Raw genomic sequence first — 15332 nt, forward strand, 5'->3', positions numbered from 1 at the left:
CCCACTTTCCCACATCTTGTATTTGGCGGACGACGCATTTATGAGGGCTGACCAATTCGATGCCAGCATGGTCAAGGAGTGGGCGCACAACATAAGAGAATGGGCACAGAGGTGCTTTTGTTTCGTTGGTAATACCAACGTAGCCCTCTCCTACGGCATAAAGCAGCGTTGCTCCGCATTGACGGGAAGCTGGTGGAATTGGGCACCAAGGAGTTAGGACCTTCGACACAGGGCAAATTGTTCGGGGAAGCCTTCCTGAAAGAACTAAACAAACACGTTAATATTTTTGCGTCCCTCAATAAGGCTCAGACCTCCATGAGATGCGTCTTCAGGGGCTACCCCAGCCGGGGTGTTTTTGGACGGGCTGGCCGCCAAAGGGGCCGAGCAGCCAGCCGTTTTTGGCCCTCTGGCCCCTGCTCACAGAGACCTCAACCCTTCAACCCAGAAGCGGGCTTCAGTGACCCTTCTCATACACCAGAGGAGCTGACCGTGTCAGAGGACCTCACGGCCGTGGCAGAGCACGCTTCCCCACAGGTAAGCAATCTCGTATCTCAAGTACCACTTACCCCATATACTGCAGGTCGTATCGCTCTGTCTTTTCAGAACTGGACAGCCATCTCCACGGATGCATGGATCCTCCAAACGGTTCAGGGCTACATCATCAATTTCGTAGAAACCCCATACCAGACCGTCCCTCCGCACCCCATATAGTTACATATAGTTAGATAGCTGAAAAAAGACTTGCGTCCATCAAGTTCAGCCTTCCTCACACCTGTTTTTTTGCTGTTGATCCAAAAGAAAAAAAAAACAAAAAAAACCCCAGTTTGAAGCACAATTTTGCAACAAGCTAGGACAAAAAATTCCTTCTTGACCCCAGAATGGCAGTCAGATTTATCCTTGAATCAAGCAGTTATTACCCTACATTGAAAGATTATATCCTTGAATATTCTGTCTTTGCAAGTATGCATCTAGTAGCTGTTTGAACATCTGTATGGACTCTGATTAAAACCACTTCTTCAGGCAGAGAATTCCACATCCTGATTGTTCTTACAGTAAAAAAACCTTTCCTTTGCCTTAGACGAAATCTTCTTTCTTCCAGTCTAAACGCATGGCCTCGTGTCCTATGTAAAGTCCGGTTTGTGAATAGATTTCCACACAATGGTTTGTATTGGCCCCGAATATATTTGTATAATGTTATCATATCCCCTCTCAGGCGACGTTTTTCTAAACTAAATAGGTTTAAATTTGTTAACCTTTCTAAATAGCTGATATGTTCCATTCCTTTTATTAATTTTGTAGCCCGCCTCTGCACTTTTTCTAGTGCCATGATATCCTTCTTTAGAACAGGTGCCCAAAATTGCACAGCATATTCAATATGTGGTCTTACCAGTGATTTATAGAGAGGCAAAATGATATTCTCGTCCCGAGAATGAATGCCCTTTTTCATGCATGACAATACCTTACTGGCCTTGGCCACTGCTGATTGACATTGCACATTGTTGCATAGTTTGTTGTCTATAACAATTCCCAAGTCCTTTTCGTGTGTTGTTATCCCTAATTCGCTTCCATTAAGGGTATACGTTGCTTGTGTATTCTTTACGCCGAAGTGCATAACTTTGCATTTTTCAACATTAAATTTCATCTGCCATTTGAGTGCCCAGTCCTCCAGTCTATCTAAATCCTTCTGCAGCAAGTAATATCTTGCTCACATTGTATTATTTTACAAAGTTTTGTGTCATCTGCAAACACTGAAACATGACTTTCAATGCTGTCTTCAAGATCATTTATAAAAATGTTAAATTGAAGGGGTCCCAGAACAGACCCCTGAGGGACACCACTTGCCACCTCTGTCCAGCTTGAAAATTTACCATTAACGACAACTCTTTGTATTCTGTTTTTAAGCCAATGTTCTACCCAAGAACAAGCATTTTCATCGAGACCAATTTCCTTGAGTTTGAACACTAATCTTTTGTGTGGAACTGTATCAAATGCCTTGGCAACATCCAAATAGATCACATCCACTGCAACACCCTGATCTTTACTTCTACTTACTTCTTCGTAGAACGCAACCCATACAGTGCTCCAGGGAGGACCACCTTCTAATCGACAGCGAGCTATGAGAGCTTAAATCGAAAGGTGCGATCGAACCCGCTCATGACAAAAAAGGGTTCTTCAACACATATTTCGGGTAAAAAAGAAGTCTGGGGATTTCCGCCTGGTCATAAATCTGAGGAGACTCAATGCTTACGTAATGTACAGGCATTTCAAGATGGAGGGCATTCACCTCCTGAGAGACCTCCTTCAAGACGGAGACTGGTTCACGTGATTGGACATCAAGGACGCTTATTTGTCAGTACCCGTCCACTTCTCCTGTCACCAATTCCTCAGGTTCCGATGGCAAGGCCGACCCTCGCAGTTCACCTGCCTCCCCTTCGGCCTCAGCTCAGCCCCATGGTGCTTCACCAAGCTGCTGAAGCCAGTAGTTGCACATCTACGTGCACAAGGAATTCGGTGCATTATCTACCTGGATGACCTGCTACTGTTTTGCTCCGACAGGTCCAGACTGACGCAAAACACACACTATACCACACAATTCCTAACATCCCTAGGCTTTGTGGTGGACTATCCCCAGCCCAGATGGTACAATTCCTGGGCTTCGAGATAGACTCCAAGTCCAGCACACTACGGCTACCAACAGCAAAGATCGCAACCATCAAGAAGGCACTACGCAGGGTCATCCGCTGCCGTACCATTCCACTCCGCAACCTAGCTTGGATTGTGGGCCTGCTATCCGCGTCTATCAAGGCAATCTTCTCAGGCCCGCTCCACTACAGAGCAATGCAGCGCCTGAAGGCCTCCTTTCTCTGCCAGAACCCTTCCTACGACCAAACCATTCCGGTAACGGAGGAAGTCAAGGAAGAATTTGGATGGTGGTTGGACAGCATGGAGGCTTGGAACGGCCTCTGGGGCTGTGGCGCCATGGGCGAAGGCAGATTGACAGGCAGCACCTGGACTTCTCAAGAAATCGACCTTCACATAAACTGCCTAGAACTCCTGGCGGGATCGTTCGCGATCCGCAGCCTAGCGAGGGACAGGACGGACTACTGCATTCTCCTCCGGATGGACAACATCTCAGCGGTCCGCTACAACAACCGCTTGGGAGGAGCACGGTCCAGACTCCTCCCAGAAATTATGAAGGAGATCTTCGATTTTTGCCTACCCCGAAAGATCTCCCTCATGGCGGAATATCTCCCGGGAGAGACGAACCTGACAGTGGACTGGTTCTCGCACCACTGGCGGGACAGCAGAGACTGGAGACTGGACCCACTGATCTTCCAGCGCCTCTCGGTCAGGAGAGGTACCCTCCACCTGGACCTGTTCGCATCTCGCAAAAACAAACAGACTCCTGAATACTTCAGCTGGCTCCCAGACCCGGAGAGCAAGGCAGTAGATGCGTTTCTCCATCCATGGCCACCCGCGGGAGCATACGCCTTTCCCCCGTTCGCCATGAATGCGAGGACGGTTCAATACTTGAAGACTCAACGCAGATCTCTGCTCCTCTATGGCGAGGTCAACCATGGTTCCCAGATCTTCTGGCATCATCCTACAGGGATCCCCTCCTCATACCAGCTCATCCAACGCTACTCACAGATCCGAAAGGGAACCCTCACCCTCTCATCCTGGAAGACCGCCTCACCTTAGTGGCTTGGACTCTTTCAGGGGCGCCTGGCAGACCAACGAATTATCGCAAACAGCGATATGGCATATAGGACTCGTGGGCACCAGGAACCAGACGATGTTACCTATCAGCTTGGAATTCCTGGTCCTCTTGGTGCAGTGAACGGGACCTCGATCCCTTTACGGCACCTATAACTGCCATCCTGAATTTTCTTTCTCACCTTTTATCCACGGGCCTATCCTACCGGTCCCTCAACGTTGTACGCTTCGCGATTTCGGTGGCCCATGTCCCGGTCCAAGGAATTCCCGTATGGGAAAGACCCACTGATATGCCGACTCCTATGAGGCATCCGATTGCAGAGACCTCCGAGACCCAAATATTCCCGCTTATGGGACGTTGAAGTCGTCCTACAATTTTTGAGGGACTGGCCAGATAATGACAGGCTCTCCCTCCGCCAACTACCGGCCAAACTGATGCTTCTTCTCTGCTCAGTCTCATTTCACCGGGTATCAGACGTACGGGCATTCGACATCGACGCCTTTTCGGTCTCCCATGACGGGGTTACCTTTTGAGTATCGCGTCGTACTAAATCAGACTCTACGTCGGTCTTCTACCCCTTTTTCCCTACCGATCCGCAACTTTGCGTGGTGTCTACCTTACGTCGGTACGTGGAGGTCTCATCTCCGCTCCGGGTCGCATCTTCCGGACAACTCCTGGTGTCTTATGTTAGACCCCATGTTCCCGTCTCAGCTACCACCCTCGCCAGATGGATAAGATGGATTCTTTCTCTGGCGGGAGTGGATGAGATCTTTGGGGCCCACTCCGTTCGCGGGGCGGCGGCTTCATCTGCCTTCTCGGTGGGTGCCTCTCTGGCGGACATACTACGTTCTGCGGATTGGTCACGAGAATCGACCTTTCGGACTTTCTACTTCCGCCCGAGCTCAGGTGCAGCTACGTCTCTCCTGCATCAGCGTTAAAAATGCAAAATAGGAAGCCTCCTGTCATGTGGTAAAATTGAAGATTATGCTAGCGTTAGTGTACTTATAATCTTAATATCAGTAATGACAGGAGGCGAGTATTTTCCCATCCCCCTCCCTTGGGGGTGAAGGGACTCACGTAAGTATACTTATATTCTACGTATTCCTTCCTTACCTATCCTCCTTACTTCTCCTAGGTATGGTATAATGTTTGAATCTGGTTTGCCTCTCACATTTCGTGTCGTTTATGATCTATGCCGATATTTGTTAATATAATTCTCTGTGAGGTTTTCTTGGGCCTTTTACATTACTTCAATCAGTTCCCAGACCGGTACCTAACCCATTTCACATTCTCTTTCAGTGTAACTTCGTGGCGGTACAGTTCACACTCAGGATGGACACGTTTGAACCTTCCTTCAGCCGTTAATATTTCGTTTATTGGAAGTCACCCATTGGTACATGTTACAGGACTTTGGATTTTTTTCGGAACTTAATGCATGATGTCGCTTCGAAAGAGGGGGAGGAGCCTCAGCACTGTGAATACTATACCTCCTATTGCATTTTGATTGGTTAATGTTTTCACTTTTCTTTACTGCTATGTGGAGTTAGTAAAGAGAGTTTAATGCAAAATACTCGCCTCCTGTCATTACTAAAATTAAGATTATAAGTACACTAACGCTAGCATAATCTTCAATTAAATTAGGCAAATTATCACAATCATAAATAAAATGTTAGTTTTTAATACTTTGTTGAGAATTCAAGCAGGCAATGACTGCTTGAAGTCTGTAATGCATGGACATCACCAAATGCTGGGTTTCCTCCTTTGTGATGCTTTGTCAGGCCTTTACTACAGCAGTCTTCAGTTGTTGTCTGTTCATGGGTCTTTCTGCCTTACGTGTTGTCTTTAGAAAGTAAAATGCATGCTTGATCGGGCTGAAATCAAGTGATTAACTCAGCCATTGCAGAATATTCTACTTCTTTCCCTTAACAAACTCGTGGGTTGCTTTAGCAGTATGTTTTGGATCATTGTCCATCTGTAAAGTGAAGTGCTATCCAGCTTAATGTGGCTGAATTTGAGAAGACAACATATCCCTATATATATATATATATATATATATATATATATATATATATATATATATATATATATATATATATATATATATATGCTGAGAAAGTGCAGTCACGAAACAGGTCCTGGACTTCTTTGAAGGTTTGATGAGACACTCTCCAGTGTCTCTTTTTTCCCCCACTCTAGTAGATTTTGCTATCTCCAGTTGCCTTTTTGTCTATCCCTGCTTTCCCCTTTTTTACTTTTGGATGCAGAGTGTTTCATTTCCACCTATTTGAATGTGAATAACAGTTGCACACTAGCTTTTGGTGCACATATTGGAGGTAACATCTAATTAGGTGGACTACTAGCTGCTGCCATTTTTGTTATATTTTTTCCTTTATCTTTTTTTTTTTAATATAAATTGTGCACTTTTTTTATTACCTACCTGTGGCATTATTTTGGAGCTACTACCGTGTGCGGACTTCAATGGATATATTGGTGTACTAAATATATCCCTACACACCAGCTGCTTCTGTCAAATCAATTGCCAATTGCCACGCCAACACATTGCCTCCACAGTGTTATACAGATAGTTTGGTATGCCTTAGATCATGAGCTGTTCCTAGCTTTCTCCATACATTTTTTCATCCAGTCATTCTGGTGAAGGTTGATCTTAGTTTCATCTGTCCAAAGAATGCTGTTCCAGAACTGGGCTGGCTTTTTTGGATGTTTTTTTGACAAAGTCTAATCTGGGCTTTCTGTTCTTGATGGTTATTAATAATTTGCACCTTGTGGTGAACCCTCTGTGTTTGCTTTCATGAAGTCTTCTTTTTATGGTATACTTGGATAATAATACTTCTACCTCTCAGAGAATGTTCTTCCGTTGGCTGGATGTTGTGAATGGGTTTTTCTTTACCATGGAAAGGAACCTACAATCATCCACCACGTTATAGTTTTCATGGCAGATCTCACCAGGGAGTCCTTTTTTTTCTTTCTTGGAATCGACTCCAGATCCTTTTACTTGCTTAATTGATGTTGAAATAATGAATAAATTGAATAAATTGTCCAATTACTTTTGTCCCCTTGCAAAAGAGCTGTAATTTCTCCAATTTGGATGTGAATACCCTTAATTTGAGACCATAATAATTATTTAACTGTAATGTGATTTTTTTTTTGTAAACACCTGTGCCAGTGTCCAAATATTTCCAGACCTAACCATATATGATACCTTAAAATTGGGATCAACTTTACATTGTGCCCCTTTAAATGACTTGGTGATAAATGCTGAACGTTAATTTGTATATTGGTCAAAAAATCTGCTGGCATTGCTGGCGAACGTGTCACAGAAGCATTAATACTGCTCCTGTGCTTCAAATGATCTTGCTAGATGTCTAAAGTCGCTGCAGTTTAATGAAAGACAATATTGAGCAAAGTTCAACATGAACATATAATGAGACTTAAGACATGTTCGTTCGCTCTTGTAGTTCAATTGTTTCTCTTTCCACTGACAATGCATCAATTTAAGCAGTTTGCTTCAAAGGCTATAAAACCAAATTAAGTTAGATATGTCAACATAAAAAGAATGTTTTCAAAAGCAGAATTGTATATCAGTAGCCTACATAATATTTGAGATATATCAGATAGATAGACAGAAAGAGAGAAGGAAGGGGAGAAGGGAAGATGTCAAGGAAAATGAAAAGGGGTAAAATTAGGATGACAGGCTATTTTCCAGACTGTTATTTTTTGTTTTGTTTTTTTAAATTATCAAAATCATCAGAATAATAGAACATGCAGACGTGGATGCATTCACTGATATTTGCATTCACTAATATTTACATTAAGTCTATATGGACCCAATTCAGTTAAAATAACCAAATTTCAATCAATTTGCAATTCTTATATTTACTAAAGGTATATCTAGTTGAAATTCAGTTATTCCAAGTAACTGGGCACATTGTATGCAATACCATTTATTGTGTGTTTAGTGAGTATTATTTTTAACTTTTGAACACATACACAACCTAATTGAAAATATTAACAGAGTTTTATAAAGGTAAATATGCCAACAATAAATAGTGCTCTTACTATACAGATAAAGCACTATATCAGTCAGACTATAGAGACAATGATAAGTTAGGAGATGGCTGGGAAAATAAGGTAAGAAGATAAGGATGTCATAAGGAAAAGAGGTGATGGGAGAAAGGTAAAAATGATAAACCAGTCATATGATAAGGGTAAGGGCATAGCATAATTACAGTCTGGCCATCAGGCAAACTGGGCAAGTGCCTGGAGGGCCACAATAGCCATGATCCAAGGCCAACTGGGAACATCAAAGAGCTTTCCTACAAAAGGCTTTTATCAATGTGCCAGCCCAAAAGAATGCTCCAAGGGCTAGTGGAGACCTCTTATGCCAGTGTTACAGGGAGATTGTGGTCTGCATCTCTGGTGGGTGCAAATCACTTGAATTATTCCTTCATCTGTGTTACCATTGCACTATTCTGATGCTTTCCATGGTGCTGAACTGGAAGGAGCAATAAAAATGGTCTGCTTCCTTAAGAACTATGAATTCAGTTCCACCCACTTGTATATATTTAAGGTAGTTTAGAAGCTGCTTTGCAAAATCCAAAAACTTATAAATCTTGTAAACAAGGTTTAGGTTTTGCCGTCTGAATGGTCCCGGATGGTATTAAATGATTTCTGCTAATTCTGACGAGGGCCATTTGGGCTTACTCTTTGGACTAACACTGTCTGACTAAACACTTGAAGAAACTGAGATTTTAAGCTCCTATACTGACATACCATATATAGCTGGACTTGCTGCTAGGGTAGACAATAATATCCAATGTAATTGGACATACATTTTTATTTTACTGGTGTTTACAAAATCCTTTTCAGTATCATTACATAAAATGAAAAATAATAATCATCATACAACATTTTCTGCAAGTCCTGTTTATATGTGCTAAAATATTGGGGTATATTTATTATTTCATGATATATGTTCTGTTACATATCTAGGGTACACCAATGATTAAGAAGCACTCTTACCGTTGCTGTTTGGGGCCTTTGATTGTTGAGTTTGTAAACCATCAGGATCTTTCATCTTACTTGCTCTTTTGAAAATCTTTGAGTGTGACAATTTAGCCATTTTTGTCCTGGTGCTGAGAAATAGAAATGCACAGTTACTCGAGGGACCTCTGCACTCACAAACATCTTTCTGTGAGAACAGACAAGTGGTTATAGAGACCAACATAGAATTGACACATTTATTTACTGGCTCATGGTTTCAGTGGGGCTTGTTCATGACAGACGAGTAGCTTAAAACACAGTTTTGCTGCTACCTTGTGCTATTAGGTTCTTTATCAGTATTTCTGTGCACTGCCGGAAGGAAAATCTAACCTGAGCAGTATCTTAGAATGTTCACAACAACTAAAAAATATTTCATTAACAACAGTCAGATGGAAAAGACAATATAATGGGTGCATGCTAAGAGCAGATAATTATTGAGAGACTTTCTAAGCACTAAGTGCAGTTCTTTAACACTTTAGCTCCAAAGTGTTCTGAATGTGATTCAGAAATGCAAAGGGGTCCCTTATCTTTACATTGAAATCTATTCTGACCAATAAAGAGAAAAATAATTGTAAGTGTAAATGTTTTATTTATATTACATGCATGAAGATATTCTCAAAAGTTATTTCGTAAGCAAAGGGGCAATAACTGTGTTTGCAAAAACAAGCATTTACATAGGTCGAGGAATGTAAAGTGTTATTCTAAGCACCAAAAATTTTAGCTTAATAAAAGGTGTTTTGGTGTGTAGCTTATAACCCCCCCAAACCTCTTCCACTACCTCCCCCTCCCCCCCCCCCACACTACCCCCTCCGATGCAATCTTACTTTTCAATTTGCTGCTGTTTGGAAGTTTATTTACACAGCACTACCCACACCTCCCCTGGCTGAAACTTAGGCTTCATTTTTACAGCAGAGTGTTTGCAATGTAGCGATACTGTAGATATTCCGATGAATCTCTAAGTCTACAGTATCCCTTCTATTGCAATCCTTTGGGCATGATTTGTAATATAATGTTGATGTATACATTCATTTTCATCAATAGGTGTGGAAAAAAGAAATATATTTCTTAAGAGTATCGTCAGTGAATGTGCTGCAATTTTTCCAAACATAGATTTACAAACATTTCTCCAGATTAACAGTAAGTAAGGATGTCCGGCTACAAATGAGCATTTGTACTATAAAGAGAATGGCAGACTGTTTTGAAACCTGCACAGTTTTCCTTTAGTGTGCCTCCTAGATGGCTACTAAAAATTAGAGAAAATTTATGCCAAACTTACCGTAATTTTCTTTTCCTGGCTATTTCTCATGGCAGCATCACTTATGGGTAGCTCCTCCCTTAGCAGTCACAGGACAGGAATTAATTAGATTAATTAATTAGACTGATAGGTATAAAGAGTCCCTCCTCCCCTTACACCACAGTCCAATTATAAAGCTGAAATAAAAAATGGGCGGGAACCCTGATGCTGCCATGAGAAATAGCCAGGAAAAGAAAATTACGGTAAGTTTGGCATAAATTTTCTCTATTCCTGGCTAATCATGGCAGCATCACTTATGGGTAATACCCAAGCTCACAAATTTAGGGTGGGAATAAAATTATGATAAAACACACAGAACAAATTATTATGCTATGACTGAATTTAATATCAACGGGACAAAGAAACCGTAGACAAGACACTCTTCCCAAATGAGGTGGAAGGAGCATCCACATCAAGTTTGTAGTGTTTCATGAACGTCATCGGGGAAGACCAGGTGGCTGCCTTGCAAATGTCATCGTATGGAACCTCTGCCCAATTAGCCCAGGAAGTTGACAATGCTCTGGTTGAATGAGCCTTTATCTTCAGTGGAGGAGAGCGATCTTTATTGAGATAAGCCTTTCTGATTACAAGAGCAATCCAACGCTTCAATGTAGATAGAGAGGCTGCCTCACCTCTCCTGGCCCCTGAAGGCAAAACGAAAAGCTGGTGAGTTTTCCTGTAAGGAGCAGAATGTTCAAGGTACACAGACAGGCAGTCCATAACATCCAAACGATGCCACTTGATCTCCTCTGGTGAAGAAGGATTGGGGTAGAAGGATGGCAGGACCACCTCTTGAGATAGATGGAAACGAGAGACCACTTTAGGCAGAAATGCTGGATTAGGTTTCAGGCACACCCTATTGTGGTAGAATTGGAGACAAGAAGGCAGGGTGGAGAAGGCCTTGATCTCTGAAATTCTCCTAGCGGAAGTAATTGCTACTAAGAACAATGTTTTGTAAGTTAGGAGGACAGCATCCAAATTCTCAAGAGGAACGAATAGATCCTCAGACAGGTAGTCGAGAACAAGCGGAAGGTCCCAAGGAGGGGTAGTGGATCTTGAAGGCGGTCTCAACTTGAAAGCTGCCTTGAAGAACCTGGAGATCAATGGGTCTGATGACCAAGAGGTGTTGCACAAAGCTGACAGAGCCGAAGACTGAACTTTAAGAGTGCTGATGCTAAGACCCTTATCCAGACCTTCTTGCAGGAACTCCAAGATTTCAGTGTTGCGAGGGCGTATGAAGTCAACTCGCTTGGCCGAAGCCCATTCCTGAAACACATCCCAGATTCTATGGTAGCATAAAGACGTAGAAGCCTTCCTTGAGTGTAAGAGAGTATTGACCACTGCTTCTGAAAGGCCTAATTGTTGAAGTCTTTCTTTTTCAAGACCCACACCCCCAATTTGAGGCGTTCCGGATGAGGATGGGATATTGGACCCTGCGTTAGCAGATCCTTCAAAACAGGCAGGGGCCGAGGCTGTTCCAGGCTCAGCGTTGACAGTAGGGGAAACCACGGCCTTCGAGGCCAAATCGGGAGTACGGCAATAACCGTTTTCCCTTCTGCCCAAACTTTTCTCAGGAACCTGGGTATCATGGGTAGGGGAGGGAACGCATACCCCAGATCGAACGACCAAGGAAGAGATAGAGCATCCTGGCCCAGTGCCTGACTCTCTGGGTGGAGGGAGAAGTAATTCTCCACCTGGCGATTCCTGAACGAGGCCATCAGGTCGATCTGGGGCATGCCCCACCGACGGGTGATCCAAGCAAAAACTGACTGGTGAAGTTTCCATTCTCCCGGGAGAATTTCTGATCTGCTGAGAAAATCCGCCGCTACGTTCTCCGAGCCTGGGAGATAGATAGCCTTCAGTCCCTGGAGATAGGTCATGGCCATCACCATTAGAGGAGCTAGCTCTTGTAAGAGCCGCTTGCTCCTTGTGCCTCCCTGGTTGTTTACATAAGAGGCCACCGCTCGGTTGTCCGTCTTGATCAACACCCAGGAATTCCTGATCTTCGGAAGGAACACCTGAATGGCCTTGGAAACAGCTCGCAGTTCTCTCAGGTTCGAGTGGAGCCGACTTTCTTCTCGAGTCCACCACCCCTGAGTCCATGAGGAATCGAGGTGGGCACCCCAACCAGAAGAACTGGCATCCGTCGTAATAACGGTCCACGGAGGTTCTTCCAAGGGAAAACCCTTTGCTAGGTTCTTCCCGTTCCTCCACCAGTCCAACTCTCTTCTTACTGGCAGGGGCAGAGAAATTTTCTGATCCCAATCCGTTTTTTCCCTGTCGAACTGGAGAAGAAAACAACTCTGTACAGGGCGAAACTTCCATTGGGCCCACTTCACCAAACCTATCGTAGACGTCAAAGAACCCAGGAGACTCATGACTTCCCTTGCCGAGGCCTTTTCGAGAACCTGGAGCTTCTTGACTTTGTCTTGTAACTTCATGACCCTCTCTGGAGACAAAAACACATGAGCAGAAATGGTATTTATCACCGCTCCGAGGAACACGATGGTCTGAGATGGCATCAGGGAGCTTTTTTCTATGTTGAGAAGCCACCCGTGATCTTGCAGGATGTTCATTGCCAATAATGTATGATGCTCCACTATTCCTTGTGAAGGCCCTACGATGAGTATGTCGTCCAGGTAATGGAATATCTCGATACCTCTCATCCTTATGACGGCAATCAGAGAGACAAGGACCTTCGAGAAAGTCCTTGGCGCTAAGCTGAGACCAAACGGAAGCCCTCGGAACTGGAAATGTCTTCCTAAAGCCCAGAACCGAAGGAACTGCATGTGATTGCTGTTTACAGGGATTTGGTAGTAGGCGTCTTTTAAGTCTATGGAGGTCATCCAATCTCCTGGCTTCACGCACTTTAGGATAGTCTGTAAGGATTCCATTTTGAATGTCCTTACGTCTAGAAAGGCGTTCACTCCTTTCAGGTTCAGGATGAGACGCCACTTTCCCTGGGGCTTTGGGGCCAAAAACACAGTGGAATACATCCCCTGGAACCTTTCGTGAGTAGGGACTTCCTCCAACACCTTCTGTTCCAGCAGAGTGGAAATGCAAGTCCTCATGGCCCTTCGTTTGACACCTTCTGACACTTTTGATTTTCTGAAATGGGCAGCACGTGGACGAGAGGAAAATTCTATCCTGTAGCCTTCTTTTATGATTGAGGTGACCCACTCGTCTGTGACGTTTGCGGCCCACACCGGGTAAAAGAACTGCAGTCTTCCACCCACCGTACCCGGATGGGCCCGAGGACCTTCAGAAGGTCTTCCCGGAGGTCCTGGCACCTCTACCTCTGGAAGCCTTATTGGAAGAGGAGTGAGAGAAGGACTTCCACGAAGAGTTCCTGGAATACTCCCTTCCGGGCTTGTAGCTTCTACTGTCCCGAAAGGACCGATCCTTAAATCGCCTGGTTTTCCAGGAGGAGGAAAAACCCTTTCTGCTGACTTGTGGAAGAAACGCTTTTTTCCCATCAGCCGCTTTCTGAATGGCATCCTCCAGGATCTTACCAAACAGGAGGTCCCCTTGGAACGGTAGACCACACAAGGACGCTTTGGAGGCATAGTCCGCCCCCCAGGAATGAAGCCATAAAGCCCTTCTGGAGGCCACCGATAGGGCCATACCTTTGGCAATCATGCGAGTGATGTCCAGGGAGGCTTCAGAGCAAAATTCAGTAGCAAGGCTCAAATCCTTGAGACTTCCCAGGAGATGTTCTCTACGGACACCTTGATCAATATCTTCCTCCAAATTAGCGAGCCAAACTCGTAAGGCCCTGGAGAGAGTGGTCAGCGCCACTGCCGGATGAAGGGCGGAGCCTAGCGCCAGATAGGCTTTAATTAGGTCACCATCCATACGCTTTTCCATAGGTTCTCTTAAGTATGCCATGGAGTCTATAGGAAGCGTGGTCTTTTTAGCCATATGGATCACTGCGGCATCAACCTTGGGAACCGAATTCCAAAGGCAGCAGTCCATGGTAGAATAAGGATAAGTCCTTGTGAATTTGTTTTTCAAGGTGGACTTCCTCTCCGGCTTATTCCACTCCTGAAGGATCATGTCCTTTATAGAGGAATGCACTGGGAACGTTGGTCTATTAGGTTTCAGATCCTCAAAAAACCTGTCAGCCTCTCTCAATTCAGACTTTTCTTCCGTGAGGCTAAGAGTGTCTCTGAGGAGGGTAATAAGCCGATCTACAGATTTAGAGTCCAGAGACCTGGAGGCATAGTCAGTCTCCTCCTCCCCCTCATCAGAGACCTCCCACAGGTCCGGATCCTCCCCAGAGCTGGAAGACTGAGGTTCCGCTCTGCGTCTCTTAGGAGGGCCACCACATCCCGTGGTAGACTTAAAGCCCTCAGCAATTGCACGGGAAATCCAGAGCTTAAGGTCATCCTGCGGTGAAGCCTTACTGGGGACATTAGCCGCCTCCGACAAGCATTCTCTGCAGAGGTTCCTTCCAGGTGGAGCAGGTGATTAGCAATTAATGCATTTATTGGACTTTTCCCTTGATTTCCTCGCTGGGGAATCCAGATGCTTGCTGGGGCTGAAATAAAGCCATATATGACATATATTACAGGCTTAGTTTGGCACTCTTTTTAACAACCCCCCCCAATAGAAAAATTGAATGGCTCACCTATGTTTTCTAGAGAGGGATCTTGCAGAGGCAGAGGGGGAATCCATACTACAAGGGAGAACCAAAGGGAAATTCAACACACAATACCTAACCAAAAGGTCAGAGCAGACTGACCAGCAGAGAGAGAACAATTAAGATAAACCTTAAACAAGAATTATCAGGAATCCTACCTTATAATGACACAAAAAGTCCTCCAGGCAGCCAAGAAACAGCAAAGGGCGAACTGCAGGGGAGCCAGGAACGAGAACGCTCGAACAGCTGATGCAGCGCACAATCAGACTGTCAGGATCAGCCAGTTTAAATAGAGCCGGGGAAACCATCCGGTCCGCGCATGCGCAGACCGCTGGAACGCACGCCGTGCGTTCCAAACGCTCGCGGCCAAGGAAAATCACTTCCGGGTTCGCCGGATCCGGCCGCGAGCACCAGCCTGACTGCTGGAACGCAAACTGTGTCCCAGCCTGCGACGCCCGAACCCCCAGGAAGCCCCAGGCAGTCGGGGAATAGCCCCACGGGCCAGAAGGCATAGCCACCAATCCAGGAGACCCCACAGGGAACCGGACAACACACCAAACCACAGGTAGGACCACTCCAGGGCCCCATAGTATGGATTCAAGAACTGCCAGAAATAG

General features: G+C 44.7%; 1 protein-coding gene across 1 annotated transcript in view; it reads right to left on the reverse strand.

The window, feature by feature from the left end:
* The window catches only part of LOC134567660 (uncharacterized), a 484351-nt gene that overhangs the window by 21650 nt on the left and 447369 nt on the right, over positions 1-15332 (reverse strand). The window contains exon 101 of the mRNA XM_063426051.1: positions 8759-8871. Coding sequence (XP_063282121.1) covers positions 8759-8871 — 113 coding nt within the window. The remainder of the gene's footprint in view (positions 1-8758; positions 8872-15332) is intronic.

The sequence above is a fragment of the Pelobates fuscus genome, chromosome 1 (genome assembly GCF_036172605.1).
Source record: "Pelobates fuscus isolate aPelFus1 chromosome 1, aPelFus1.pri, whole genome shotgun sequence".
NCBI classification, from domain to species: Eukaryota; Metazoa; Chordata; class Amphibia; order Anura; family Pelobatidae; genus Pelobates; species Pelobates fuscus.